This window comes from Mauremys mutica, chromosome 12, assembly GCF_020497125.1.
Source record: "Mauremys mutica isolate MM-2020 ecotype Southern chromosome 12, ASM2049712v1, whole genome shotgun sequence".
Lineage (NCBI taxonomy): Eukaryota > Metazoa > Chordata > Testudines > Geoemydidae > Mauremys > Mauremys mutica.
In genome coordinates this window covers 34,670,369-34,696,441 of record NC_059083.1, presented here as the reverse complement: position 1 = coordinate 34,696,441, position 26,073 = coordinate 34,670,369, and the positions used below count along the sequence as shown (strand labels likewise).

The 26,073-nt window shown below is 53.1% G+C and overlaps 2 protein-coding genes across 5 annotated transcripts; both read right to left on the bottom strand.

The window, feature by feature from the left end:
- Nucleotides 1-744: 744 nt before the first annotated feature.
- LOC123345247 (zinc finger protein 420-like) lies at nucleotides 745-7,229 on the bottom strand. Of its 2 annotated transcripts, none has more exons than XM_044981988.1 (3): nucleotides 7,032-7,229; nucleotides 5,479-5,592; nucleotides 745-5,112 (listed from the first exon to the last, which is right to left on the bottom strand). In XM_044981988.1, the coding sequence occupies exons 1-3, from the start codon at nucleotides 7,156-7,158 to the stop codon at nucleotides 3,332-3,334; spliced, it is 2,022 nt and encodes a 673-aa protein (XP_044837923.1). In that variant the 5' UTR covers nucleotides 7,159-7,229; the 3' UTR covers nucleotides 745-3,331. The 2 variants fall into 2 exon arrangements, with proteins under 2 accessions (XP_044837923.1, XP_044837924.1); XM_044981989.1 differs by having other exon boundaries at nucleotides 745-5,109.
- Nucleotides 7,230-16,739: 9,510 nt separating this feature from the next.
- On the bottom strand, nucleotides 16,740-21,093 carry LOC123345246 (zinc finger protein 260-like). Of its 3 annotated transcripts, XM_044981987.1 has the most exons (4): nucleotides 20,806-21,093; nucleotides 19,695-19,808; nucleotides 18,628-19,335; nucleotides 16,740-18,543 (listed from the first exon to the last, which is right to left on the bottom strand). In XM_044981987.1, exons 1-4 carry the CDS (start codon nucleotides 20,930-20,932, stop codon nucleotides 17,405-17,407), a joined length of 2,088 nt encoding a protein of 695 aa, XP_044837922.1. In that variant the 5' UTR covers nucleotides 20,933-21,093; the 3' UTR covers nucleotides 16,740-17,404. The 3 variants fall into 3 exon arrangements, with proteins under 3 accessions (XP_044837922.1, XP_044837920.1, XP_044837921.1); XM_044981985.1 differs by having other exon boundaries at nucleotides 16,740-19,335; nucleotides 20,806-21,092; XM_044981986.1 differs by having other exon boundaries at nucleotides 16,740-19,332; nucleotides 20,806-21,092.
- Between the last annotated feature and the right edge of the window lie 4,980 nt (nucleotides 21,094-26,073).

The window sequence follows — 26,073 nt, the reverse complement described above, 5'->3', positions numbered from 1 at the left end:
CGGGGGGCTGCAGTGCCGCCTCAGTAAGGAGCTGTTTGAGTCGAGAGTCTCGCTCCTTTCTTGTGCGCGGCTTGAATGCCGTGCAAATGGGGCACTTATCTGTCCTGTGCGATTCCCCGAGGCAGCGCAGTCGCCTATTGGCATGGGCCGCTGGCAAGCCGCACAGGGCTTAAAGCCCGGTGCCTTGGGCATGAGCCTGCACCGGGTGTGGAAGAAAAGGGGCTAACCCTTCTAATTCCCTACTATACAATACTATACAACTATATATACAACTATAACCACTAACTTAACTAACTACTAACAACTATGTACACTAAAGCTATGGAGAACGCTAGAGCTGTGGAGGAAAGAGAGCACTCCACTGTTCCTACTGGCCGTCACGGGCGGGAAGAAGGAACTGAGGAGCGGACAGGCCGGCTGGGATATATAACAGGCGCCATAGCGGCGCCACTCCAGGGGGCGCCAGCCGGCCCGCCGGAGTTGCTAGGGTAAAAATGTTCCGAAGAGCCGTGCACGCGCGGCGCGCACACCTAACTGGAATGCATAGGAGCAATCACTCGAAGAAGAATTTTCCTATCTACAAATGATCTGGATTTGGCCGGAAGAACTCCAGATGCCACTTTACCAATAGATGGAGGCTGGCATTTGTAGACCTGAATTTATGGGGACTTGTTTGTTATGTCTCGCCAGTGATCTGATTAGAAGAATTTAGGTTTATGTCCCAATTCAGGCTCCCAGGGGGTTAAAAAACACAGACAGTTCTATGTCAGGAGCAGACTCCTGGGGTGTGTGGCAAGGGCACCGATACTGAGGACAATACCAGAGTTTTAAGATCTTTATTAAAACAAGTGAAAAAGCAATAACGCTACAAGGCACAGTCACAAATAAGTAGTACAATTCTAAAGTTCCTGGTGGTAACATTCCTACTCTAAAGACTATTTAAGCTACCATGCTCACACGCTTCCCTGAAGACTGAGTAGTAGGAGACAGAGAACCAGCCTTGTCTCTGGCATGCCCAACAGATTTGATGGTCTAGGTCGAAGTCAGGACCGGAGGAGTGGCTATGTTGCCAGGATGAGCTGATAGCTTAATAAAAGGTATAAAGAGTGACGAATGAGCGACCCCTCTGCATGGGAGTTTGCCCTTTTATAGGGTCTTTCTAATGGCATGAATATTCATAGCCGTGCCCAATCTACCATGCCCAAATCTTACTTCCTCACCCAGAGATATCTTCAGATACGCTTATTCTATAGGCTAACATATTGTGACATATATTCATACATTATCTCATCCCTGAAATCATTACCTTTGACATTAATCATAACTTCCATGTTCTGCTGCAGAGCACCCTGTGGTTACCGGCCTGGTCCAAACTTAAGGTGAACACCTTCGGTTCTTCATTCGATTCTCTATTCAGTTCCCCCAGAGACAAAGGGGTCGCCAATAGGACATTTATCTATGCCAAAGGTTGCAATCACCTATCCTAACTGACTCAAGCTAAGCTTCCTCTTCCAGGATACAGGCCTGTAGGCTCCTTTGAATTACAACCAACTATTCTGAGAAATATATATTGAGATCCGGTATAAACCAAACTCCCTGAAGATAACAACATAATCAATCAAATCAGTGCAGAAAGCACTCTAGCCAATATAGTAAGCTAGAAAAGTAACCTGGGCCACAGATTTAAGCTCAAACTGTGCTTTGGGGTTCATTTGAATTCCCCCTTCAGGAATGGGACATTTTCTTCTCCAGCCCTCAGGGGCCTGACTGAGGATCAAAGAAATCAAAGCCTGGTTCCTAAGCATGGTGGGCAAAGGACACTGTGGTAAATGACACACGTGAAGGTGGAGGGGTAGAAAGGGAAAAGGATAAACTCTGCACGGCTTGGGCAGAGGCTGCTCTGTGAGAGAAGATGTGTGAGCTTGATGGGGGCGGGAGGGAATCCCCCAGACTCACCCCGTCCCCTCAAATAACACAGAAGTTAAAACACCACATTATTTCAATATCCCTGCTCCAGCTCATTTAGACTCTATTGAATGCTGGCGGATAAGGGAGAAACAGCACAAACAGTGAAATGCTTTTCAGCAGAACCTGGAGCAATGTGAGGCTGTCTGGGAATGAGACAATCTCACTGCGAAGGGGGTACTTAGTGACTCTAACAAGCACTTTGCTCATGGGGGATTGGAATAAACTGCTCAGGGTCAGTCTAGGCTAGAAAAAGGGGTGGAGGAACAAAGGAGACGCACCAGCTAATCCCAACCACTTCTCCTGCCCTAGACAGACGCTCGGAGGCTGATATTATCACTCCCCATTTATTCCCTCTCTGGAAGGCACAGATTTGTCTCTGGCCACCCCGCAAGCTGCTGGCAGAGTTGGGAACAGAGCTTACGACTCCTGAGTCCCAGGCCAGTGATCTACCCACTAGGTAACGCTGCTTCCCTCTCACAGGCTGATGCTGTAGTAGCAGAGGTGGGAAATCCAGACTGCCAACTAAAGGCCCTGTGGGAATCAGTCTCTGCCAATGGTGCTGTCTGAATGCAAAGGGGGCAGGGAGAAGGGGCAGAGGGGGTGAGTGATCCAGTGGAGGATGTGGGGAGGGGAGGAGTTACCAGCCCCCAGGGACACTCCCCGTGCAGGGAAAAGCTCCAGGTCAGTGGGGGGCCCAGCCCAGGGGATGGTGGAAGATGGGGAATGGGGAGAGGTGTTTAGCGTGAAGGTGGGGCCTGGCCCTAGTGTCCTTCTCCTCATCTCCATGGCAGGGGGATCCCGGCTGGCAGAGGAAGGGAGGGGGGGGGGACTTCAGCCAGGCAGAGGGGGCAGCTGGAGGAGTTTCTCTCTTTCCCTCCCCCGACCTGTGGCCCATCAGCTCAGCAGCCAGGGCTGCAGCAGGGGGGAGGGGCTGATGGGGGTTTCTCCTCCTCTGCCTGGGGTTTGCTTAGACCAGGCAGAGCCAGAGGATCACTGACCAGCTGATACTCAGCTGCTGCTGGATCCTCTCCCCGGTGACGGGCAGCTGGATCCTTGGGAGCCAAATGCCCCTGATGTGTGTGGGAATAAGGAAATGGGTTTGTCACCATTGTCGGTCCCAGTCAGGGTCCTGAGAGAATTTCCCTGCTGTGTGGAGGAGTCTCTGACGTCCAACATGGCGTTAGTGCCACTTGGAGCATTTTCCACACTGAGAACATCTCAGAGGTTTCTTCCTGTTGGGGATTTGCAGACACCTGATACTCCGGGAGCACCAAATGAAGCTTCCCCCACATTCCAGGTCTCTGTTGTGTGGATCACTGATGTGTGAAGTCAACTTGAATCTTTTCCTGCAGTCAAGCTATTCCTAGGGAGTCTCATTCTTGTGCATTCTCTGATGTTTGGTCAGCACTGAGCTCTTACTGAAGCTTTTCCCACAGTCCAAGCATTTATAGGATCTGTCTCCTGTGTGGGTTCTCTTATGTGCAATAAGATTTGAGCTCTGACTAAAACTTTTGCCACATTCAAGGCATTTATAAGGTCTCTCCCCTGTGTGGGTTCTCTGATGTGAGATAAGCGTTGTGCTCCGAATAAAAGTTTTCCCACATATACAGCATTGAAAGGGTCTCTCTCCTGTATGCAGTCTCTGGTGTAGAATAAGTTCTGACTTCTGAATGAAGCTTTTCCCACACTCAAGGCATCCATAGGGTCTCTCTCCTGTGTGGGTTCGCTGATGAGTAATAAGTGTTACACGCTGATTAAAACCTTTCCCACACTCATGGCATTTATAAGGTCTTTCTCCCATGTGAATTTTGCTATGGTGAGCAAGGTCTGAACTTGAGATAAAACTGTTCCCACACTCAAGGCATCCATAGGGTCTCTCTCCTGTGTGGGTTCGCTGATGTGTAATAAGATGTACACGCTGACTAAAACCTTTCCCACACTCATGGCATTTAAAGGGTTTCTCTCCCGTGTGCACTCTCTGGTGCACAATAAGCCTTGAGTTGTGCATGAAGCTTTTCCCACAGTAGAAGCATTTATGGGGCCTCTCTCTTGTATGGTTTCTCTGATGTGCAGTAAGTTTTAATCTGTCAGGGAAACTTTTCCCACAGTCGAGGCATTTATAGGATTTGTCACTTGGTGTGTGGATACTCTGATGCTTAATAAGGTCTGAGCGCTTAATGAAAGTTTTCCCACAGTCAAGGCATTTATATGGTCTCTCTCCGGTGTGTACTCTCTGGTGTTCACTAAGCTTTGACTTCTGAATGAAGCTTTTCCCACAGTCAAAGCATTTATGGGGTCTCTCTCCTGTGTGGGTTTTCTGATGTGCATTAAGGCTTGATTTCACACTGAAACTTTTCCCACACTCCTGGCATTTATAGGGTCTCTCTCCTGTGTGTGTTCGCTGATGTGTAATAAGTGTTACACATTGACTAAAACCTTTCCCACATTCATGGCATTCATAGGGTCTCTCTCCAGTGTGAGTTCTCTCATGTGCAATAAGTGTTGCATGCTGACTAAAACCTTTCCCACACTCAAGGCATTTAAAGGGTCTCTCTCCTGTGTGGGATCGCTGATGTATAATAAGCAATGAGTTATGATTAAAACTTTTCCCACACTCATGGCATTTAAAGGGTCTCTCTCCTGTGTGGGTGATCTCATGTCTAATAAGCTCTGGGCTCCGAATAAAACCTTTCCCACACTCACAGCATGTATAGGGTCTTTCTCCTGTGTGTATTCTCTGGTGTACAGTAAGCCTTGACTTCTGTATGAAGCTTTTCCCACAGTCAAAGCATTTATAGGGCTTCTCTCCTGTGTGGATTCTGTTATGTGACATAAGCTGTGACCTTGCATTAAATCTTTTCCCACAGTCAAGGCATTTGTAGGGTTTCTCTTCATTGTGACTTGCCTGCTGAATTGTGCTTTCCTTGGGATCCTTCCATCCTCTGCCACATTCAGTGGATTTATCCAGTTTCTTCCTGGGATAGTTTCCCAGCTGCATCTCTGATCCGTGTCCATCTCCACAGGCTTCTCCCTGTTCCAGGCCCTGGGAAAAATTCTCTTCAGCTTTTCTCAAAAACCTCTCTTGCTCAGGACCTTCCTCCTGCTGATTCTCCTCCTTGTTCTCACTCACTGTCCTATCACCTGCTGGGAGAGAGAATCCAGACAGGAGTCACTGCTTGTGCCGGGGAGAAAGGACAGAAAGGGGAATAGCAAAGAGGGAAAACACAACACAGTGACTGTTGGAGAGATGGAGATACGGGATCCTGCCTCTACATCCCACCCAAGAGCTCCCAGGGAAGTAAACTCGGCACGGAAGTTCGCCAGAGTTCACAGGATGGATGGGAAGCTGTGACTGATATTTGCCCTGATGATACGACATCTGCTGACTGCAGCCCTGATCTGGGTGAGACGGGGCAGAACTGAGGGCTCTCGCTCATGGCATGTTTTGGGAGTTCCAGCTTTTTCCTTCACTCTCAAAATGGTTCTGTCTCCCTTTCTCTGACTCCTCACCTGCGCAGGTGCCTCTCAGGCTCACACTTTCCTCAGAGGCCTGGAGATCCGGGACCCACGGCTCTTCCCCTCGTTCCAGCCGGGCGATTAAGTCAGGTTTGGGAACGGGGAATCCTGCTCAGGAGGTGAAATCAGGCAAGGTCAGGGCGCATGGAGCATTGGTAGAGTATCTACCACAAGGAACATTCCCTGAGATTAACCTGACCCTACATGGGACTGTTTCCTATATGAGAAATGTGGCGTGTCTGATGTGATTAGGTCCTATGATGATTAGGTCCATCAGGGGCTCGTACACCTGCACATCTACCAACGTGATATATGCCATCATGTGCCAGCAATGCCCCTCTGCCATGTACATTGGCCAAACTGGACAGTCTCTACGCAAAAGAATAAATGGACACAAATCTGACATTAGGAATCATAACATTCAAAAACCAGTGGGAGAACACTTCAACCTCTCTAACCACTCAGTGACAGACTTGAAGGTGGCAATTTTGCAACAAAAAGCTTCAAAAACAGACTCCAAAGAGAAACTGCTGAACTTGAATTAATATGTAAACTAGACACAATTAACTGTGGCCTAAACAGAGACTGGGAACGGCTGGGTCATTACAGTAATTGAATCTATTTCCCTATGTTAAGTTCTCCTCACACCTTCTATGGGCCATCTTAATTATCACTTCAAAAAGTTTTTTTTCCTCCTGCTGACGATAGCTCATCTCAACTGATTAGACTCTTCCTGTTGGTATGCATACTTCCACCTTTTCATGTTCTCTGTATGTATAAATATCTCCTGTCTGTGTGTTCCATTCTATGCATCCGAAGAAGTGAGCTATAGCTCACAAAAGCTCATGCTGAAATAAATTTGTTAGTCTTTAAGGTGCCACAAGTACTCCTGTTCTTTTTGCGGATACAGACTAACACGGCTGCTACTCTGAAACCTGTCATTAGGTTTCTGACTCCCTGGTTCCCTTGAATGGGGTATGGAGATGCAAGTTTCTCTCATACTGGCATAGGCTCCGACTCAACCCCACCTCTGCCCCCGCCCCCCTCCACTTCTTCCATGAGGCCCCGATCCATCCTAGCTCCCATTTCAACCCCTTCCCCAAAGTCCCCACCCCAATTGCCCACTCCCTGCCCTTATTCTAACTCCTGCCCCAAATCCCTGCCCCGGCCCCACCTCCTGCCCTGAGTGCACCATGTTCCCGCTCCCTCTCCCGCCCCCCCTCCCAGCATGCAAACAGCTGTTTGGCGCCGGCTGGGTGGGAAACACTGCGAGGTAGGTGGAGGAGCAGGGACACTGTGTGCTCGGGGGAGAGGAGGAGGTAGGGCAGGGGAGCTTGGATGCTGTAGGGTGCAGAGCACCCACTAATTTATCCCTCTGGGTGCTCCAGCCCAGAAGCACCCACGGAGTCGGGGCCTATGCACACTGGGAGCTGTGGACTATGGGACCCTCCTCCTCCCCCAATCTAACTGACCAGGGAAGAACCTGACCAGAGTCAGATACTCAGACCCCACAGCTTCCAATAACCAAGGGGACGGGAATCCCTTACCCAGCGAGGTCACTGTCTCATAGTTCTCCTGCATGACGTCCCTGTAGAGGGCTCTCTGCGCGGGGTCCAGCAGAGCCCCCTGCCCCTGGGTGAAATACACAGCCACCTCCTCGAAGGTCACCAGCATCTGAAACAACAAGAGTCCCCCACTAAGCACCTGTTGCCCCAACCACAATCCCACTAATCATGGCGGAGGAGGCCCAGAGAAGCAGAATCCCACCCCCACCCTGCTCAGAGCAGCCAGGAGGCTTCAGGGGGTGGGAGAAGGTGACAGCTCCTTGTCCCCCCAGCACACGGAGCAAGTCAGGGTCTTCTCATTTCCCACACGCCTGCCAGCCACAGGCTGATGCGGGAAGCAGAGCTCTGAGTCCGGGACAGGGACAGGAATCCCAACAGCTTCCCTGCATATTTCACAGCAGCCTCTGGCCAGTGGGGTCAGGCTCCAGCACTGGGAGTCTGGTCAGTTTTCCCAGCCCTGCCCAGGGGGGTGTTTCCTGTATGAGAAATGGGGGAATGTTCCCTCCTTTCCCACACGCCAATGGGCCTGTTCAGAAAATCAGGCTCCAAGTTGAATGTGTCCCAGCAGGTTTGTCCTGCTCCTCCCTATCTACAGCAACTTCCCCCCGGCCCCCCACCCCGCAGCTGCCTGAAAATCCCCTACCTGAGCTGGCTCCATCACAGCCATTTCCCTTCTCTGTCCCCTGGAAGACAGACGTGATTCCTCAGCCTGTCAGGGCGAGAGGGGCGATGGGGGAGCTTTCAGAAGGGCCTTGAGTCCATTTCACACCCCGGTTCCCCCCAGGCTCTCTCCCTGCACACAGATGCTTTGGACTCTGCCATGCTGGGAAAACCCTGAGTCACTTTATTACAACACAGATGCAGTCCCTCCCACCAGCATTAAGACATCCCCGAGACACTTTTAAACACCCCCAGGGACAGTCATAGAATCATAGACTACCAGGGTTGGAAGGGACCTCAGGAGGTCATCTAGTCCAACCCCTGCTCAAAGCAGGACCAATCCCCTACTAAATCATCCCAGCCAGGGCTTTGTCAAGCCTGACCTTTAAAACCTCTAAGGACGGAGATCCCTAGGGAACCCAATCCAGTGCTTCAGCACTCTCTGAGTGAAAACATTTTTCCTAATATCAACCTAAACCTCCCCCACCGCAACTTGAGACCATTACTCCTTGTTCTGTCATCCGGTACCACTGACAACAGTCTAGATCCATCCTCTTTGGAATCCCCTTTAAGGTAGCTGAAAGCAGCTATCAAATCCCCCCTCATTCTTCTCTTCTGCAGACTAAACAAACCCAGGTCCCTCAGCCTCTCCTCGTAAGTCATGTGCTCCAGCCCCCTAATCATTTTTGTTGCCCTCCGCTGGACTCTTTCCAAGTTTTCCACATCCTTCTTGTAGTGTGGGGCCCAAAACTGGACACAGTACTCCAGAGGAGGCCTCACCAATGTTGAATAGAGGGAAACGATCACATCCCTCGATCAGCTGGCAATGCCCTCACTTATACAGCCCAAAAGGCCGTTCGCCTTCTTGGCAACAAGGGCACACTGTTGACTCATATCCAGCTTCTCCTCCACTATAACCCCTAGGTCCTTTTCTGCAGAACTACTTTCTAGCTATTCAGTCCCTAGTCTGTAGCAGTGAATGAAATTCTTCCGTCCTAAATGCAGGACTCTGCACTTGTCCTTGTTAACCTCATCAGGTTTTTTTTGGCCCAGTCCTCTAATTTGTCTAGCTCCCTCTGTATCCTATCCCTACTCTACAGCGTATCTACCACTCCTCTAAGTTTAGTGTCATCTCCCAACTTTCTGAGACTGCAGTCCACGCCATCCTCCAGATCATTAACTAAGGTATTGAACAAAACGGGCCCCAGGACCGATCGTGGGGCACTCCACTTGAAACGGGCTGCCAGCTAGACATGGAGCCGTTGCTCACTACCCATTGAGCCCGACGATCTAGCCAGCTTTCTATCCACCTTACACTCCAATCGTCCAGCCCATACTACTTTCACTTGCTGGCAAGAATACTGTGGGAGTCTCTGAGATAAATGCTAGAAAAGAGCAGAATCAAAGGAGCCACTTTGGGAGATTCCTTCTGACATTGTCCCCGAGGGCAGGAAATCCACCCAGCAGCGCAGGGACTAGGCAGAGGCAGGATCTGGCTTCTCCTCTGTCAGCTCCTCCCCTTGTTCCCAGGAGAGTCAGTCGGCCCAGGGGGTGCAGGGAATGGATCCGGGCAGGGCTGCGAGCTGGGAACCTCCCTCCCCACTTCTTTCTCCTGCTGCCCCTTTCGGTCTCACCCCTCCCCTTCCTGTCTCCTTCCCTCCCCCTCTGCCTGGGAGAACTGGGGACTGTCCCGTTCCCAGGGCGTTGGCTCTCCAGGGTGAGCCTGGCTGTGTCACTGGGGGCAGCACTTCGGGGAGCCAGTCACAGGGGGAGCCCCTCCCCCCAGGTACAAACTCACCAGCAGGTCCCTGAACGGGGCCCTTTGTGCAGAGTCACTGTCCTGCCCGGCCCCAGCCCTTTCCCCCGGGTCTCCCCATCACCTGCAGGCTCCGGCTCAGGGGCCGGTGTGGGCAGAGCCTGGGACTGCTCCTCCCTCCCATTGCCCCACCTGAGGCAGGCCCCATGCGCCAAATTCAGTTCCCCACTGAAGCAAGCCACAGGGCTCACTCCCAACCCCCCTCCCCACTTCTGGGGACAGCCCGGTAACGGAACAGGAACCGAACACACCAACTGCCACTGAACCCGAACCAAACCCCAATTCCACTCCTTGCGGCTCACAGTGACTCTGCTTGGAACTAGCCCCACTCGCGATTGCTCAGCAGGTGGCTGTTGAGGGATCATGGTGCGTGATTCTCCCGCTGCTGCCGGCCCTCTTCTCCTCAAGCTGCTCATTTGGCTGGGCTCCAGCTGTGGCACCTACCCCTGCAGCGACCCCAAGGGCTGTCGCCCCATCCCCAGCACCCAGAAGTTCGAGGTATAGATCCTCATCTCCGAGTGCTGGGAGTGAGGCTGCTGGCGGAGAAGGGAGGAGAATGAGACCAGGGCCGGCCTTCTGGGTGAGAGGGCTGTAGGAGGGAAGGACCTGAGCTGCAAAGGGAGTTGGAACATCAGCCGAGCCAGGTGACTTCTCAGGAGCAGGGGTGCCCCTACTCCCCCCTCCTCCACTGCCCTGTGCAGCCACCACTGCTCCTGTCTCCCGCCTCCTTCCTCCCCGGAGCCCCCGGCCACTCGGACTGGGAGCGTCCTCCTCTCTGCTGTGCAGGGTGGGGGGAGGCTGATGCTGAGGTGTCCCGCTCCCATGTACCCAATTTCCACTAAGCTGGGGCAGGGCCGGTGCAAGGATATTTTGCATCCTAGGAAAAACTTCCACCGGGCACACACACCCCGGAGAATCACTTATTATAAATTTTCAGAAATGAATACAGGGCAGTCACATCTTACACGGGGGAGTCTCAAGGCAGGCAAGTGTGGGCCCCTCCCACATTCCAACTGTGGCAGCTCCTGGCCTTTTCCTGGCGCCTGTTTGGGCCTTGCAAGGAAAATGGGTGAGGGAGAGTGAACAAAGGGTGGGGAGGGGAAGCAAGCGGGGGTGAGGCCTCACCGAAAGGTGCAGGGGTAGGAGTCAGCCAAGCTGGGAACCCCAGTGCAGGCGGCGAGTCTGGGTCTCTCCACTGCAGACTGGGAGGCTCTTATGGCCGGGATCTAGCCTCTGGCTGGCAGGGGGAAGGAGGAAGGGCTTTGGGGGGGAGGTCACCGAGGGGTCGGGCCTCAGGGAGAAGGGGGGCTAAGGCCCCTCTCAGTCCCACTCCTGGGGAACAGGCGGACTCTATCCCAAGCCTCGGGCATGTACAGAGCCCTGGCACCGGGAATCTGACATACTGGTGGAGAGGATAGGTTTGGCAAGTTCCAAGGATTGTCATGAAGATAATGAGCTACTAGCTTTTTAAAAAAAATATGGAAAGATCTTAGAAGCGTTCTTAAAAACAACAAACAAGCACTTGTATGGAATTTGCAGTGACAAGAAAAAAGAAAGCAACAGAGACCAACACCTACAAAATCTCCACTAAGCATTCTCAAAACTAAAATACCCGCACGAGGAAGTAAGGAAACAGATCAACAGAGACAGACGTGTTCCCAGAAGCCTCCTACTGCAAGACAAACCCAAGAAAGAAACCAACAGGACTCCACTGGTCATCACATACAGTCCCCAGCTGAAACCTCTCCAACGCATCATCAGGGATCTACAACCCATCCTGGACAATGATCCCACACTTTCACAGGCCTGGGGTGGCAGGCCAGTCCTCGCCCACAGACAACCTGCCAACCTGTAGCACATTCTCACCAGTAACTGCACACCGCACCATAGTAACTCTAACTCAGGAACCAATCCATGCAACAAACCTCGATGCCAACTCTGCCCACATATCTACACCAGCGACACCATCACAGGACCTAACCAGATCTGCCACACCATCACCAGTTCATTCACCTGCACATCCACCAATGTTATATATGCCATTATATGCCAGCAATGCCCCTCTGCTATGTACATCGGCCAAACTGGACAGTCTCTATGGAAAAGCATAAATGGACACAAATCAGAGATTAGGAATGGCAATATACAAAAACCTGTAGGAGAACACTTCAACCTCCCTGGCCACACAATAGCAGATCTTAAGGTGGCCATCCTGCAGCAAAAAAACTTCAGGACCAGACTTCAAAGAGAAACTGCTGAGCTTCAGTTCATCTGCAAATTTGACACCATCAACTCAGGATTAAACAAAGACTATGAATGGCTTGCCAACTACAAAAGCAGTTTCTCCTCCCTTGGTTTTCACACCTCAACTGCTAGAAGAGGGACTCATCCTCCCTGATTGAACTAACCTCGTTATCTCCAGCCTGCTTCTTGCTTGCATATATATACCTGCCCCTGGAAATTTCCACTACATGCATCTGATGAAGTGGGTATTCATCCATGAAAGCTCAGGCTCCAAAACTTCTGTTAGTCTATAAGGTGCCACAGGACTCTCTGCTCCTTCTATCAATTTCGGCGCCCCAAACACAGCGGCATGCCGCGGGGGGCGCTCTGCCTCTGGCCCGTCCCGCGGCTCCGGTGGACCTCCCACAGGCGTTCCTGCAGGCATGCATGCGGAAACTCCACTAGAGCCACGGGACCAGCGGACCCTCCACAGGCACATCTGCTGGAGGTCCACCGGAGCCGCCTGCCGCCCTCCCGGCAACCGGCAGAGCGCCCCCCGCGGCATGCCGCCACAAGCACTCGCTTGGAGCGCTGATGCTTGGAGCCGGCCCAGATCCTGGAGTTGTTTAGCCCAAGTCCCGCCACTTCGGGACACACGGTCCCCTGCCCATCCTGCCGCTGGTTTGGCCGTTCCTAGGGGAACAAATCCCCGCTGGCTGCTGGGCTGGGCAGGGCAGGGCAGGGCAGGGCAGGGCAGGGCAGGGCATCCCCCCCCCCCCGCCCTTACCCCATGGGGCGGGGAGCCGCCTTGTGTCTCCCCCGCCCTCCGCCTGGTCCCTGCCCCGCCAGGCTCCTCCCAGCCTCCGCTCCCCACATCCCCCCTTTGCTTCAATGACACCACCACCCCCACATCTCCCCTCAGCCCCGTAATCCCCCTGCACCGCCCCAGCCTCCCTCCAGTGCAACGACCGCCCCTGCCCCCGGCCTCGCACACCCTGTTCCCGCCTCAGCCCCCTCCCGCCCCCAGCACGGCCCGGCCCGGCCCGGCTCCCCCCGCCCCGCCCCCACCGGGGCTGGCGGCAGCTTTCCCGGGCCCCGGGCGGGAATCGCAGCCAGCTCCGCTGGGAGCAGCCTGGGGCCAAACCTCCCCCTGCAGCCCGGGGGTGCCGGGGGGGGGGCGGGTCTCTCTCACCTTCCCTCCGAGCGGGGCCCCCGGGGCAGGGGCCGGGCCGGGCTGGGGGCTCTGCCCTGGGAGAGGCTCCTGGGGGGGGAGCAGCGGGAAGGGCCCTGCTGGAGATTCCCCTCTCCCGGCTGCAGCCAGGGCTCCGGGCTCCCAGCACCAGCCGCCCCCCGGGGCTCGGGGATCTCGCTGGGAGCCAGAGTCACCGCAGCGGCTGCGAGTCACTTCCTGCGGCCGGGCCGGAGCCCAGCGCTCGCTGCCCGGAGCTGCCCCCCGGCGGCTCCTGGGTCCTAGCGATCAACTCAGCTCCAGCCCCTGCCTCCTATGACGCTAAGAGCCCTGCAGTGCTGAAGGGAAAAGGGCGCATTGTTCTGTGAGGGCAACGCTGATCAGGCCTGACAGACGCCCTGCTCCTCAGGCATTGCTTTCATAGTATTCATCCACCACGGCCATGGGCGGTCTCTAATAAAGGCTCATGTCACACTGGTCCTCAGGATCACTGCAAGAAGCCTGGGCAGATGATCTTTAATGAACTACATTTATATACCAGAAACTGTTTTCAAGTCTGAATCTAGGCAGGGTTGACAAACAGGTTTTGCTAGACCAAGGGATATCTAGTCATCTCTCTCCCACAGTTCACATGTAGATGAAGCATTGTAAGCGAATACAATTGAAGTCCTGTTTGCATATAGCAGCGGTTCTCAACCAAGGGTGCACGCATCACACAGACACAAGGCAGATCCCTCCTGCAAGCTCAGCACAAAGAAACAAGTGGGCCTTCTGCAACCCTCCTTTCCCCAACAACTCCCTTCAGCCACTCCCAAAATCAAAACCACTTATCAGGGGCCTCCTGTCCTGTGTCAACTTCGTTAAACTCTGACCTGACTGCTGTGACTGGCTAGCCTCCTCCGGAATAGAGAAGAGCTCCTGGCTTCATGCATCTGTGAACACCAAGTCGTCCTCTGCTTCTGGGTTCCCCTCCTGCACCACATCCCCATCCATGAGTTTCTCCTGGCTCGGTCCACTCTTGACTATTCCCTGAGCTGCCAAAATATCCACGGTGGTCTCTGCAGTGGAGGTTGGGTCGCCACCGAGTATTGTGTCCAGCTCTTTGTAGAACCAGCAGCTCGTGGATGCAGCACGGTGCACTGGAGTGGCAGTTTGCCTCCCACACCTTGTGGTAGGTGTTCCGCAGCTCCTTCACTTTGACCCTGCACTGTGTCCCCGTCATGGCCCCTTTCTGGCATGAAGCGTGATATCTGTCCATACGTATCATAATTCCTACAGCTGGAGTATAACAGAGACTGAACAGTCTCCTCTCCCTACATGCTGATGAGGTCCAGCAGCTCGGCATTGTTCCAATCAGGGGAGCACCTGGTGCGTGCAGCAGCCATGGTCACCTGGATGGATGCACTGAGACCACTGCACGCATCACCAAACAGGAAGGGGACTTTCAAAATTCCCAAGGAATTTAAACGGTAGGGTACGCTTATTCTATAGGCTAACATATTGTGACATATATTCAGACATGTTAATATTGATTATCTCATCCCTGAAATCATTACCTTTGACATTAATCATAACTTCCATGTTCTGCTGCAGAGCACCCTGTGGTTACTGGTCTGTTCCAAACTTAAGGTAAACACCTTCGGTTCTTCCTTCGATTCTCTATTCAGTTCCCCCAGAGACAAAGGGGTCGCCAATAGGACATTTATCTATGCCAAAGGTTGCAATCACTTATCCTAACTGACTCAAGCTAAGCTTCCTCTTCCAGGATACAGGACTGTAGGCTCCTCTGTGTTACAACCAACCATTCTGAGTAATATATATTGAGATCCGGTATAAACCAAACTCCCTGAAGATAACAACATAATCAATCAAATCAGTGCAGAAAGCACTCTAGCCAATACCGCAAGCTAGAAAAGTAACCTGGGCTACAGATTTAAGCTCAAACTGTGCTTTGGGTTCATTTCAATTCCCCCTTCAGGAATGGGACATTTTCTTCTCCAGCCCTCAGGGGCCTGATTGCGGATCAAAGAAATCAAAGCCTGGTTCCTAAGCATGGTGGGCAAAGGACACTGTGGTAAATGACACACGTGAAGGTGGAGGGGTAGAAAGGGAAAAGGATAAACCCTCCTCGGCTTGGGCAGTGGCTGCTCTGTGAGAGAAGATGTGTGAGCTTGATGGGGGCGGGAGGGAATCCCTCGGACTCACCCTGTCCCCTCAAATAACACAGAAGTTAAAACACCACATTATTTCAATATCCCTGCTCCAGCTCTTTTAGACTCTATTGAATGCTGGCGGATAAGGGAGAAACAGCACAAACAGTGAAATGCTTTTCAGCAGAACCTGGAGCAATGTGAGGCTGTCTGGGAATGAGACAATCTCACTGCGAAGGGGGGACTTAGTGACTCTAACAAGCACTTTGCTAATGGGGGATTGGAATGAACTGCTCAGGGTCAGTCTAGACTAGAAAAAGGGGCAGAGGAACAAAGGAGACGCACCAGCTAATCCCAACCACTTCTCCTGCCCATTTATTCCCTCTCTGGAAGGCACTGATTTGTCTCAGGTCATCCCGCAAGCTGCTGGCAGAGTTGGAAACAGAGCTTACGACTCCTGCGTCCCAGGCCAGTGCTCTACCCATTAGGCAACGCTGCTTCCCTCTCACAGGCTGATGCTGTAGTAGCAGAGGTGGGAAATCCAGACTGCCAACTAAAGCACCTGTGGGAATCAGTCTCTGCTAATGGTGCTGTCTGAATGCAAAGGGGGCAGGGAGAAGGGGCAGAGGGGGTGAGTGATCCAGTGGAGGATGTGAGGACGGGAGGAGTTAACAGCCCCCAGGGACACTCCCCCTGCAGGGAAAAGCTCCAGGTCAGTGGGGGGCCCAGCCCAGGGGATGGTGGAAGATGGGGGATGGGGAGAGGTGTTTAGCGTGAAGGTGGGGCCTGGCCCTAGTGTCCTTCTCCTCATCTCCATGGCAGGGGGATCCCAGCTGGCAGAGGAAGGGAGGGGGGGGGGACTTCAGCCAGGCAGAGGGGGCAGCTGGAGGAGTTTCTCTCTTTCCCTTCCCCCATCTGTGGCCCATCAGCTCAGCAGCCAGAGCTGCAGCAGGGGGAAGGGGCTGATGGGGGTTTCTCCTCCTCTGCCTGGGGTTTGCTTAGACCAGGCAGAGCCAGAGGGTCACTGACCAGCTGATGCTCAGCTGCTGCTGGATCCTCCCTCCAGCGACAGGCAGCTGGATCCTTGGGAGCCAAACGCCCCTGATGTGTGTGGGAACGAGGAAATGGGTTTGTCACCATGGCTGCCCCCAGTCAGGGCCCTGAGAGAATTTCCCTGCTGTGTGGAGGAGTCTCTGACGTCCAACATGGCGTTAGCGCCACTTGGAGCATTTTCCACACTGAGAACACCTCAAAGGTTTCTTCCTGTTGGGGATTTGCAGACACCTGATACTCCAGGAGCACCAAATGAAGCTTCCCCGACATTCAAGGTCTCTGTTGTGTGGATCACTGACGTGTGAAGTCAACTTGAATCTTTTCCTGCAGTCAAGCTATTCCCAGGGGGTCTGTCATACCTTGATTCAAACTCCTTGAATCTAAAACAAAGAGGGATTCACCTTCCAGCTCCTCTTTTCCCACCACCTATCCCTGGTGAGTCAGACTAATCCCCTGAGGTCTCAAACAAGGGGGAAAAATATCAATCAGGTTCTTAAGAAGAAAAGCTTTTATTAAAAGAAAGTTTTTATTTTATTTTCTATCTCTGTAACACCAGGATGGAAAATATTACAGGGTCTAGCTTATAAAAGCTAAAGGGACTCCCTCCCCCCTAGCATAAGTACAAGTTCCAGCAAACAGAAATAAAATATTCTTCCAGCAAATACACATTTGCAAATACAGAAAACAACCAAAAGACTAATCCGCCTTTTTAACTAATACTCATTCTATTGAACAGAAGAGACTATTTCAGGAAGCTTGGAGAGCCTGGATGCACGTCTGGCCCCTCTTAGATCCAAGAGAGAATGGACAACAAAACAAAAAGCACAAAGACTTCCCCTGATTGCTCCTTTGGTCAGGTGTCAGCCAGGTTCACTGAGCTTGTTAACCCTTTACAGGTAAAAGAGACATTAACCCTTAACTATCTGTTTATGACAGGGTCTCATTCTTGTTCATTCTCTGATGTTTAGTCAGCGCTGAGCTCTTACTGAAGCTTTTCCCACAGTCCAAGCATGTATAGGGTCTGTCTCCTGTGTGGGTTCTCTTATGTGCAATAAGATTTGAGCTCTGACTAAAACTTTTGCCACATTCAAGGCATTTATAAGGTCTCTCTCCCGTGTGGGTTCTCTGATGTGAGATAAGCGTTGTGCTCCGAATAAAACTTTTCCCACATTTACAGCATTGAAAGGGTCTCTCTCCTGTGTGCAGTCTCTGGTGTAGAATAAGTTGTGACTTCTCAATGAAGCTTTTCCCACACTCCAAGCATTCATAAGGTCTCTCTCATGTGTGCACCCTCTGGTGTAGAATAAGTTTTGACTTCTGAATGAAGCTTTTCCCGCGGTCTCTCTCCTGTGTGGATTCTCTGATGAACAGTAAGTTTTGTTCTGTCAACAAAATCTTTCCCACACACAAGGCATTTATACTGCATCTCTCCAATGTGGACTCTCCCATGTTTAGTAAGGTTTGAGCGGTATCTGAAAGTTTCCCCACACTCGTGGCATTTATAAGCTCTTTCTCCCATGTGGATTTTGCTATGGTTAGCAAGGATTGATCTTGAGGTAAAATTTTTCCCACACTCAAGACATCCATAGGGTCTCTCTCCTGTGTGAGTTCGCTGATGTGTAATAAGTGCTGCACGCTGACTAAAACCTTTCCCACACTCATGGCATTTATAAGGTCTTTCTCCCATGTGGATTTTGCTATGGTGAGCAAGAGCTGGACTTGAGGTAAATTTTTTCCCACACTCAAGACATCCATAGGGTCTCTCTCCTGTGTGAGTTCGCTGATGTGTAATAAGTGTTCCACGCTGACTAAAACCTTTCCCACACTCATGGCATTTAAAGGGTTTCTCTCCCATGTGCACTCTCTGGTGCACAATAAGCCTGGACTTGAGTATGAAGCTTTTCCCACAGTCGAAGCATTTATGGGGCCTCTCTCCTGTGTGGATTGCCTGATGTGCATTAAGGGTTGATTTCCAATTGAAACTTTTCCCACACTCCTGGCATTTATAGAATTTGTCGCTTGTGTGGATACTCTGATGCTTAATAAGGTCTGAGCGCTTAATGAAAGTTTTCTCACAGTCAAGGCATTTATATGGTCTTTCTCCTGTATGTTCTCTCTGGTGTTCCTTAAGCTTTGACTTCTGAATGAAGCTTTTCCCACAGTCAAGGCATTTATATGGTCTCTCTCCTGTGTGTACTCTCTGGTGTTCACGAAGCTTTGACTTCTGAATGAAGCTTTTCCCACAGTCAAAGCATTTATGGGGTCTCTCTCCTGTGTGGATTTTCTGATGTGCATTAAGAGTTGATTTCACACTGAAACTTTTCCCACACTCCTGGCATTTATAGGGGCTTTCTCCTGTGTGGATTCTCCTATGATTAGTAAGGGCTGAACTTGCGATAAAACCTTTCCCACACTCAAGGCATTTATAGGGTCTCTCTCCAGTGTGAGTTGTCTCATGTGCAATAAGTGTTGCACGCACACTAAAACCTTTCCCACACTCAAGGCATTTATAGGGTCTCTCTCCAGTGTGAGTTGTCTCATGTGCAATAAGTGTTGCACGCACACTAAAACCTTTCCCACACTCAAGGCATTTATAAGGTCTCTCTCCTGTGTGGGATCGCTGATGTATAATAAGCTTTGAGTTATGATTAAAACTTTCCCCACACTCATGGCATTTAAAGGGTCTCTCTCCTGTGTGGGTGATCTCATGTCTAATAAGCTCTGAGCTCCGAATATAACCTTTCCCACACTCACAGCATATATAGGGTCTCTCTCCTGTGTGTACTCTCTGGTGTACAGTAAGCCTTGACTTCTGTAAGAAGCTCTTCCCACACTCAAAACATTTATAGGGTCTCTCTCCGGTGTGGATTCTGTTATGTGACATAAACTGTGACCTCGCATTAAATCTTTTCCCACACTCAAGGCATTTGTAAGGTTTCTCTTCATTGTGACTTGTCTGCTGAATTGTGCTTTCCTTGGGATCCTTCCATCCTCTGCCACATTCAGTGGATTTATCCAGTTTCTTCCTGGGATAGTTTCCCAACTGCATCTCTGATCCGTGTCCATCTCTACAGGCTTCTCCCTGTTCCAAGCCCTGGGAAAAATTCTCTTCAGCTTTTCTCAAAAACCTCTCTTGCTCAGGACCTTCCTGCTGCTGATTCTCCTCTTTGTTCTCACTCACTGTCCTATCACCTGCTGGGAGACAGAGAAGCCAGACAGGAGTCACTGCCTGTGCCGGGGAGAAAGGACAGGAAGAGGAATAGCAAAGAGGGAAAACACAACACAGTGACTGTTGGAGAGATGGAGACACGGGATCCTGCCTCTACATCCCACCCAAGAGCTCCCAGGGAAGTAAACTCGGCACGGAAGTTCGCCAGAGTTCACAGGATGGGTGGGAAGCTGTGACTGATATTTGCCTTGATGATACGACATCTGCTGACTGCAGCCCTCATCTGGGTGAGATGGGGCAGAACTGAGGGCTCTCGCTCATGGCGAGTCCCATCTTTTTCCTTCACTCTCAAGATGGTTCTGTCTCCCTTTCTCTGACTCCTCACCTGTGCAGGTGCCTCTCAGGCTCACATTTTCCTCAGAGGCCTGGAGATCCGGGACCCAAGGCTCTTCCCCTCGTTCTAGCCGGGCGATTAAGTCAGGTTTGGGAACGGGGAATCCTGCTCAGGAGGTGAAATCAGGCAAGGTCAGGGCGCATGGAGCATTGGTAGAGTATCTGCCACAAGGAACATTCCCTGAGATTAAACTGACCCTACATGGGACTGTGCTAACTCAGCAGCACATAGCCGAGGCCGTGAAGGTATTGTTACCCCCTCACTAGGAGGCCTCGGAGTAGATGCTCTGGGGGACTTGCTGACACACACTCACAGTTCAGGTACTAAGCTCCTGCCTATTTCCAAGCCTGCAGCACCGAGAGCCCTCCCCACGGATGGAGCTAGTCCCAAGATGGCAGGTGAACGGTGTGTGAAGGAGAAATAATACAGGCAGGGCAATCCCCTGCTTCCGGCCCCTGGACAGCTGGAGAGACGGGGATGAATTAGCCTGTCCGTTAGGTTTCTGACTCCCTGGTTCCCTTGAATGGGGTATGGAGATGCAAGTGTCTCTCATACTGGCATAGGCTCCGACTCAACCCCACCTCTGCCTCCGCCCCCACTCCACTTCTTCCATGAGACCCCGATCCATCCTAGCTCCCATTTCAACCCCTTCCCCAAAGTCCCCACCCCAATTCCCCCCTCCCTGCCCTTATTCTAACTCCTGCCCCCAAATCCCTGCCCCGGCCCCACCCCCTGCCCTGAGTGCACCATCTTCCCGCTCCCTCTCCCGCCCCCCCTCCCAGCATGCAAACAGCTGTTTGGCGCCGGCTGGGCGGGAAACACTGCGAGATAGGAGGAGGAGCGGGGACACTGTGCGCTCGGGGCAGAGGAGGAGGTAGGGCAGGGGAGCTTGGATGCTGTAGGGTGCAGAGCACCCACTAATTTATCCCTCTGGGTGCTCCAGCCCAGAAGCACCCACGGAGTCGGGGCCTATGCACACTGGAGTTGTGGACTATGGGACCCTCCTCCTCCCCCAATCTAACTGACCAGGGAAGAACCTGACCAGAGTCAGATACTCAGACCCCACAGCTTCCAATAACTAAGGGGATCGGGAATCCCTTACCCAGCGAGGTCACTGTCTCATGGTTCTCCTGCATGACGTCCCTGTAGAGGGCTCTCTGAGCGGGGTCCAGCACAGCCCCCTGCCCCTGGGTGAAATACACAGCCACCTCCTCGAAGGTCACCGGCATCTGAAACAACAAGAGTCCCCCACTAAGCACCTGTTGCCCCAACTACAATCCCACTAATCATGGCGGAGGAGGCCCAGAGAAGCAGAATCCCACCCCCACCCTGCTCAAAGCACTCAGGAGGCTTCAGGGGGTGGGAGAAGGTGACAGCTCCTTGTCCACCCAGCACACGGAGCAGGGCAGGTTCTTCTCATTTCCCACACGCCTGCCAGCCACAGGCTGATGCGGGAAGCAGAGCTCTGAGCCCGGGACAGGAATCCCAACAGCTTCCCTGCATATTTCACAGCAGCCTCTGGCCAGTGGGGTCAGGCTCCAGCCCTGGAAGTCTGCTCAGTTTTCCCAGCCCTGCCCAGGGGGATGTTTCCTGTATGAGAAATAGGGGAATGTTCCCTCCTTTCCCACACGCCAATGGGCCTGTTCAGAAAATCAGGCTCCAAGTTGAATGTGTCCCAGCAGGTTTCTCCTGCTCCTCCCTATCTACAGCAACTTCCCCCCCACCCCGCAGCTGCCTGAAAATCCCCTACCTGAGCTGGCTCCATCACAGCCATTTCCCTTCCCTGTCCCCTGGAAGACGGACGTGATTCTTCAGCCTGTCAGGGCGAGAGGGGCGATGGGGGAGCTTTCAGAAGGGCCTTGAGTCCATTTCACACCCCGGTTCCCCCCACGCTCTCTCCCTGCACACAGATGCTTTGGACTCTGCCATGCTGGGAAAACCCTGAGTCACTTTATTACAACACAGATGCAGCCCCTCCCACCAGCACTAAGACATCCCCCAGGGACAGAGTCATAGAATCATAGAATATCAGGGTTGGAAGGGACCTCAGGAGGTCATCTAGTCCAACCCCTGCTCAAAGCAGGACCAATCCCCTACTAAATCATCCCAGCCAGGGCTTTGTCAAGCCTGACCTTAAAAGCCTCTAAGGAAGGAGATTCCATCACCTCCCTAGGTAACCCATTCCAGTGCTTCACCACTCTCTGAGTGAAAACGTTTTTCCTAATATCAACCTAAACCTCCCCCACTGCAATTTGAGACCATTACTCCTTGTTCTGTCATCTTCTACCACTGAGAACAGTCTAGATCCATCCTCTTTCGAATCCGCTTTCAGGTAGTTGAAAGCAGCTATCAAATCCCCTCTCATTCTTCTCTTCTGCAGAACAATCCCAGTTCCATCAGCCTCTCCTCATAAGTCATGTGCTCCAGCCCCCTAATCATTTTTGTTGCCCTCCGTTGGACTCTTTCCAAGTTTTCCACATCCTTCTTGTAGTGTGGGGCCCAAAATTGGACACAGTACTCCAGATGAGGCCTCACCAATGTCGAATAGAGGGAAATGATCACATTCCTTGATCTGCTGGCAATGCCCCTACTGATACAGCCCAAAAGGCCGTTTGCCTTCTTGGCAACAAGGGCACACTGTTGACTCATATCCAGCTTCTCCTCAACTATAACCCCTAGGTCCTTTTCTGCAGAACTGCTTCCTAGCCATTAAGTCCCTAGTCTGTAGCAGTGAATGAAATTCTTCCGTCCTAAACGCAGGACTCTGCACTTGTCCTTGTTAACCTCATCAGGTTTCTTTTGGCCCAGTCCTCTAATTTGTCTAGGTCCCTCTGTATCCTATCCCTACTCTACAGCGTATCTTCCGCTCCTCCAGGTTTAGTGTCATCTGCAAACTTGCTGAGAGTGCAGTCCACGCCATCCTCCAGATCATTAATGAAGATATTGAACAAAACCGGCCCCAGGACCGACCCGTGGGGCACTCCACTTGAAACGGGCTGCCAGCTAGACATGGAGCCGTTGATCACAACCCGTTGAGCCCGACGATCTAGCCAGCTTTCTATCCACCTTACAGTCCAATCGTCCAGCCCATACTACTTTCACTTGCTGGCAAGAATACTGTGGGAGTCTCTGAGATAAATGCTAGAAAAGAGCAGAATCAAAGGAGCAACTTTGGGAGATTCCTTCTGACATTGTCCCCGAGGGCAGCAAATCCCCCAGCAGCGCAGGGACTAGGCAGAGGCAGGATCTGGCTTCTCCTCTGTCAGCTCCTCCCCTTGTTCCCAGGAGAGTCAGTCGGCCCAGGGGGTGCAGGGAATGGATCCGGGCAGGGCTGGGACCTGGGAACCTCCCTCCCCACTTCTTGCTGCTGCCCCTTTCGGTCTCACCCCTCCCCTTCCTGTCTCCTTCCCTCCCCCTCTGCCTGGGAGAACTGGGGACTGTCCCGTTCCCAGGGCGTTGGCTCTCCAGGGTGAGCCTGGCTGTGTCACTGGGGGCAGCAGTTCGGGGAGGCAGGCACAAGGGGAGCCCCTCCCCCCCGGTACAAACTCACCAGCAGGTCCCTGAACGGGGCCCTTTGTGCAGAGTCACTGTCCTGCCCGGCCCCAGCCCTTTCCCCCAGGTCTCTCCATCCCCTGCAGGCTCCGGCTCAGGGGCCGGTGTGGGCAGAGCCCGGGGCTGCTCCTCCCTCCCATTGCCCCACCTGAGGCAGGCCCCATGCCCCAAATTCAGTTCCCCAGCGAAGCAAGTCATAGGGCTCACTCCCAACCCCCCTCCCCACTTCTGGGGACAGCCCGGTAACGGAACAGGAACCAAACACACCAACTGCCACTGAACCCAAACCAAACCCCAATTCCACTCCTTGCGGCTCACAGTGACTCTGCTTGGACACCGAATCCTGCACAGAAATCAGACCAGCCCCTGTTCAGTGCTGTCAGCCCAGGAATCAGACTGCGCCCCCCCCACCCCAGCCTGAAAATAAGGAAATTGTCTTTAAACACAAATATGAAATTGGAAGCTGGGTGTGTGCGTGTAGGGACTCTGGGTGGACATTTGCCTGGTAAATGCTCAGCCCTTTGGGTAAAACTCCTGCCCGCCCCTATCTCTGGATGACTAACTTTTCTAAAGGCAAAAGCGGGACCCATGCAGAAGCCCCACCCCTCCTCTTCCCAAGGCCACACCCCCTGCTCCGCCTTTTTCCTCTGAGGTCCTGCCCCCTGGCCAGACCAGAGGCTGGGCCGTGATAACACCTGCACAGGGAGCCCAGGCCACTGCATGGAGCCCCGGACCCTCCACCTGCCCTGAGCATGGGGCTAGATTGCCGAATAGGGTGACCAGGTCTCTGATTTTGGACTGGAACACCTGGTCAAAAAGGGACCCTGGAGGCTCCATTCAGCACCGCTCACCGGGCCATAGACTGTCCTGTTGGCAGCACCACGCAGCAGGGCTGGCAGGCTCCCAGCCAGCCTTCGCGCCACACAGCTCCGGGGAAGCAGCCAGCATGTCCAGCTCCTAGGTTTAGGGACGGCCAGGGGGTTCTGCGCATGCCCCCACCTCCCGCCTGCAGGCGCAGCTCCCAGTGGCCAGCTGGGTCAGGGCAGGGGGCGAACTAGCCCCACTCGCGATTGCTCAGCAGGTGGCTGTTGAGGGATCATGGTGCGTGCTTCTCCCGCTGCTGCCGGCCCTCTTCTCCTCACGCTGCTCATGTGGCTGGGCTCCAGCTGCGGCACCTACCCCTGCAGTGACCTCACGGTCTGTCGCCCCATCCCCCGCCACCCAGGAGTTCGAGGTATAGATCCTCATCTCCGAGTGTTGGGAGTGAGGCTGCTGGCGGGGAGGGGAGGAGAATGAGAACAGGGCCGGCCTTCTGGGTGAGAGGGCAGTAGGGGGGGAAGGACCTGAGCTGCAAGGGGCAGTTGGACGATCAGCCGAGCCAGGTGACTTCTCAGGAGCATGGTTGCCCCTACTTCCCCCTGCTCCACTGCCCTGTGCAGCCACCACTGCTCCTGTCCCCCGCCTCCTTCCTCCCCGGAGCCCTCGGCCACTTGGACTGGAAGCGTCCTCCTCTCTGTTGTGTGGGGTGGGGGGAGGCTGATGCTGAGGTGTCCCGCTCCCATGTACCCAATTTACACTAAGTTGGGGTAGGGCCGGTGCAAGGATATTTTGCATCCTAGGAAAAACTTCCACCAGGCGCACACACCCCGGAGAATCACTTACTATAAATGTTCAGAAATGAATACAGGGCAGTCACATCTTACACGGGGGTTCGGTTCTAAGGTCAGCGCGTAAGAGGAAAATTGTGTATAGTGAAAATTACCATAAAGTACAGTGTACACTAGAACAGGGGTCCTCAACCTATAGCACACTTGTCAAAGGTGGCACGAGAGCTGATTATTTTTTTTTTTTTTAATGGCAGGATGCGAGTCCCGGCCACCGCTGAGCCTGCTGCAGTGCAGGCCTGGGGTTCCGTTCACTCAGCTGCCAGCCAGGGTCCCAGCCAGCGACTCCGCTCAGCCTCCTGCCATTCACCCAGGCCAGCAGGAGGCTGAGAGGGGCTGGTGGCCGAGACCCTGGCTGACAAGGGGCCGGCAGCCGGAACCCCAGACCAGCAGCGGGCTGAGCGGGGTCGGCAGCTGGGACCTCAGCCCGCTGCCAGCCGGGGTCCCAGCCGCCGGCTCAGCTGAGTCTCCTGCCGGCCTGAGCGAACGGAACCTCAGGCCGGCGGATGGAACCCTGAGCGAACAGAACCCAGACCGTGCACCCGGGCTGGCAGGAGGCTGAGCGGAGCTGGCTGGGACCCCAGCAGGCTGAGTGCGGCTGGCGGTTGGTGGCTGAGTGAACAGAACCCCAGGTCGGCAGCAGGCTCAGCGGCGGCTGGGATCTGCAGCCTGCCATTAAAAAAAATCGGCTTACGTGCCACCTTTGGCATGCGTGCCATAGGTTGAGGACTCCTGTTCTACTGTATACTCTTGTGTATTGTACTTTATAGTAATTTTCACTGCACACGATTTTCCTCTTATGCGATGACTTTAGAACCTAACCCCCTGTACGATGTGACTCCACTGTAGCGTAAAAAAAAATAATTGGGGCACTGCTTTTTGGCACCCCCAAATCTTGGCGCCTTAGGCAGTTGCCTACTTCGCCTGGTGGTTACACCGGCCCTGAGCTGGGGTGACACGGGACAGGGGGAATCTGTGTGTGCTGTTGCCTCTCTGGGTCCAGCTGTTTATGTCTGAACAAGCCTTCAGGTGCCTGACCGACCCTGAGTGCTTTCTGAAAGAGACAGTGCTAGGAGGTCAGCATCAGGAGCTGCTGTTCTCCTGCCCTGTTCTTACACAGCCCAGGCAGGGAATGTGACCTGGGTGCAGGGAGC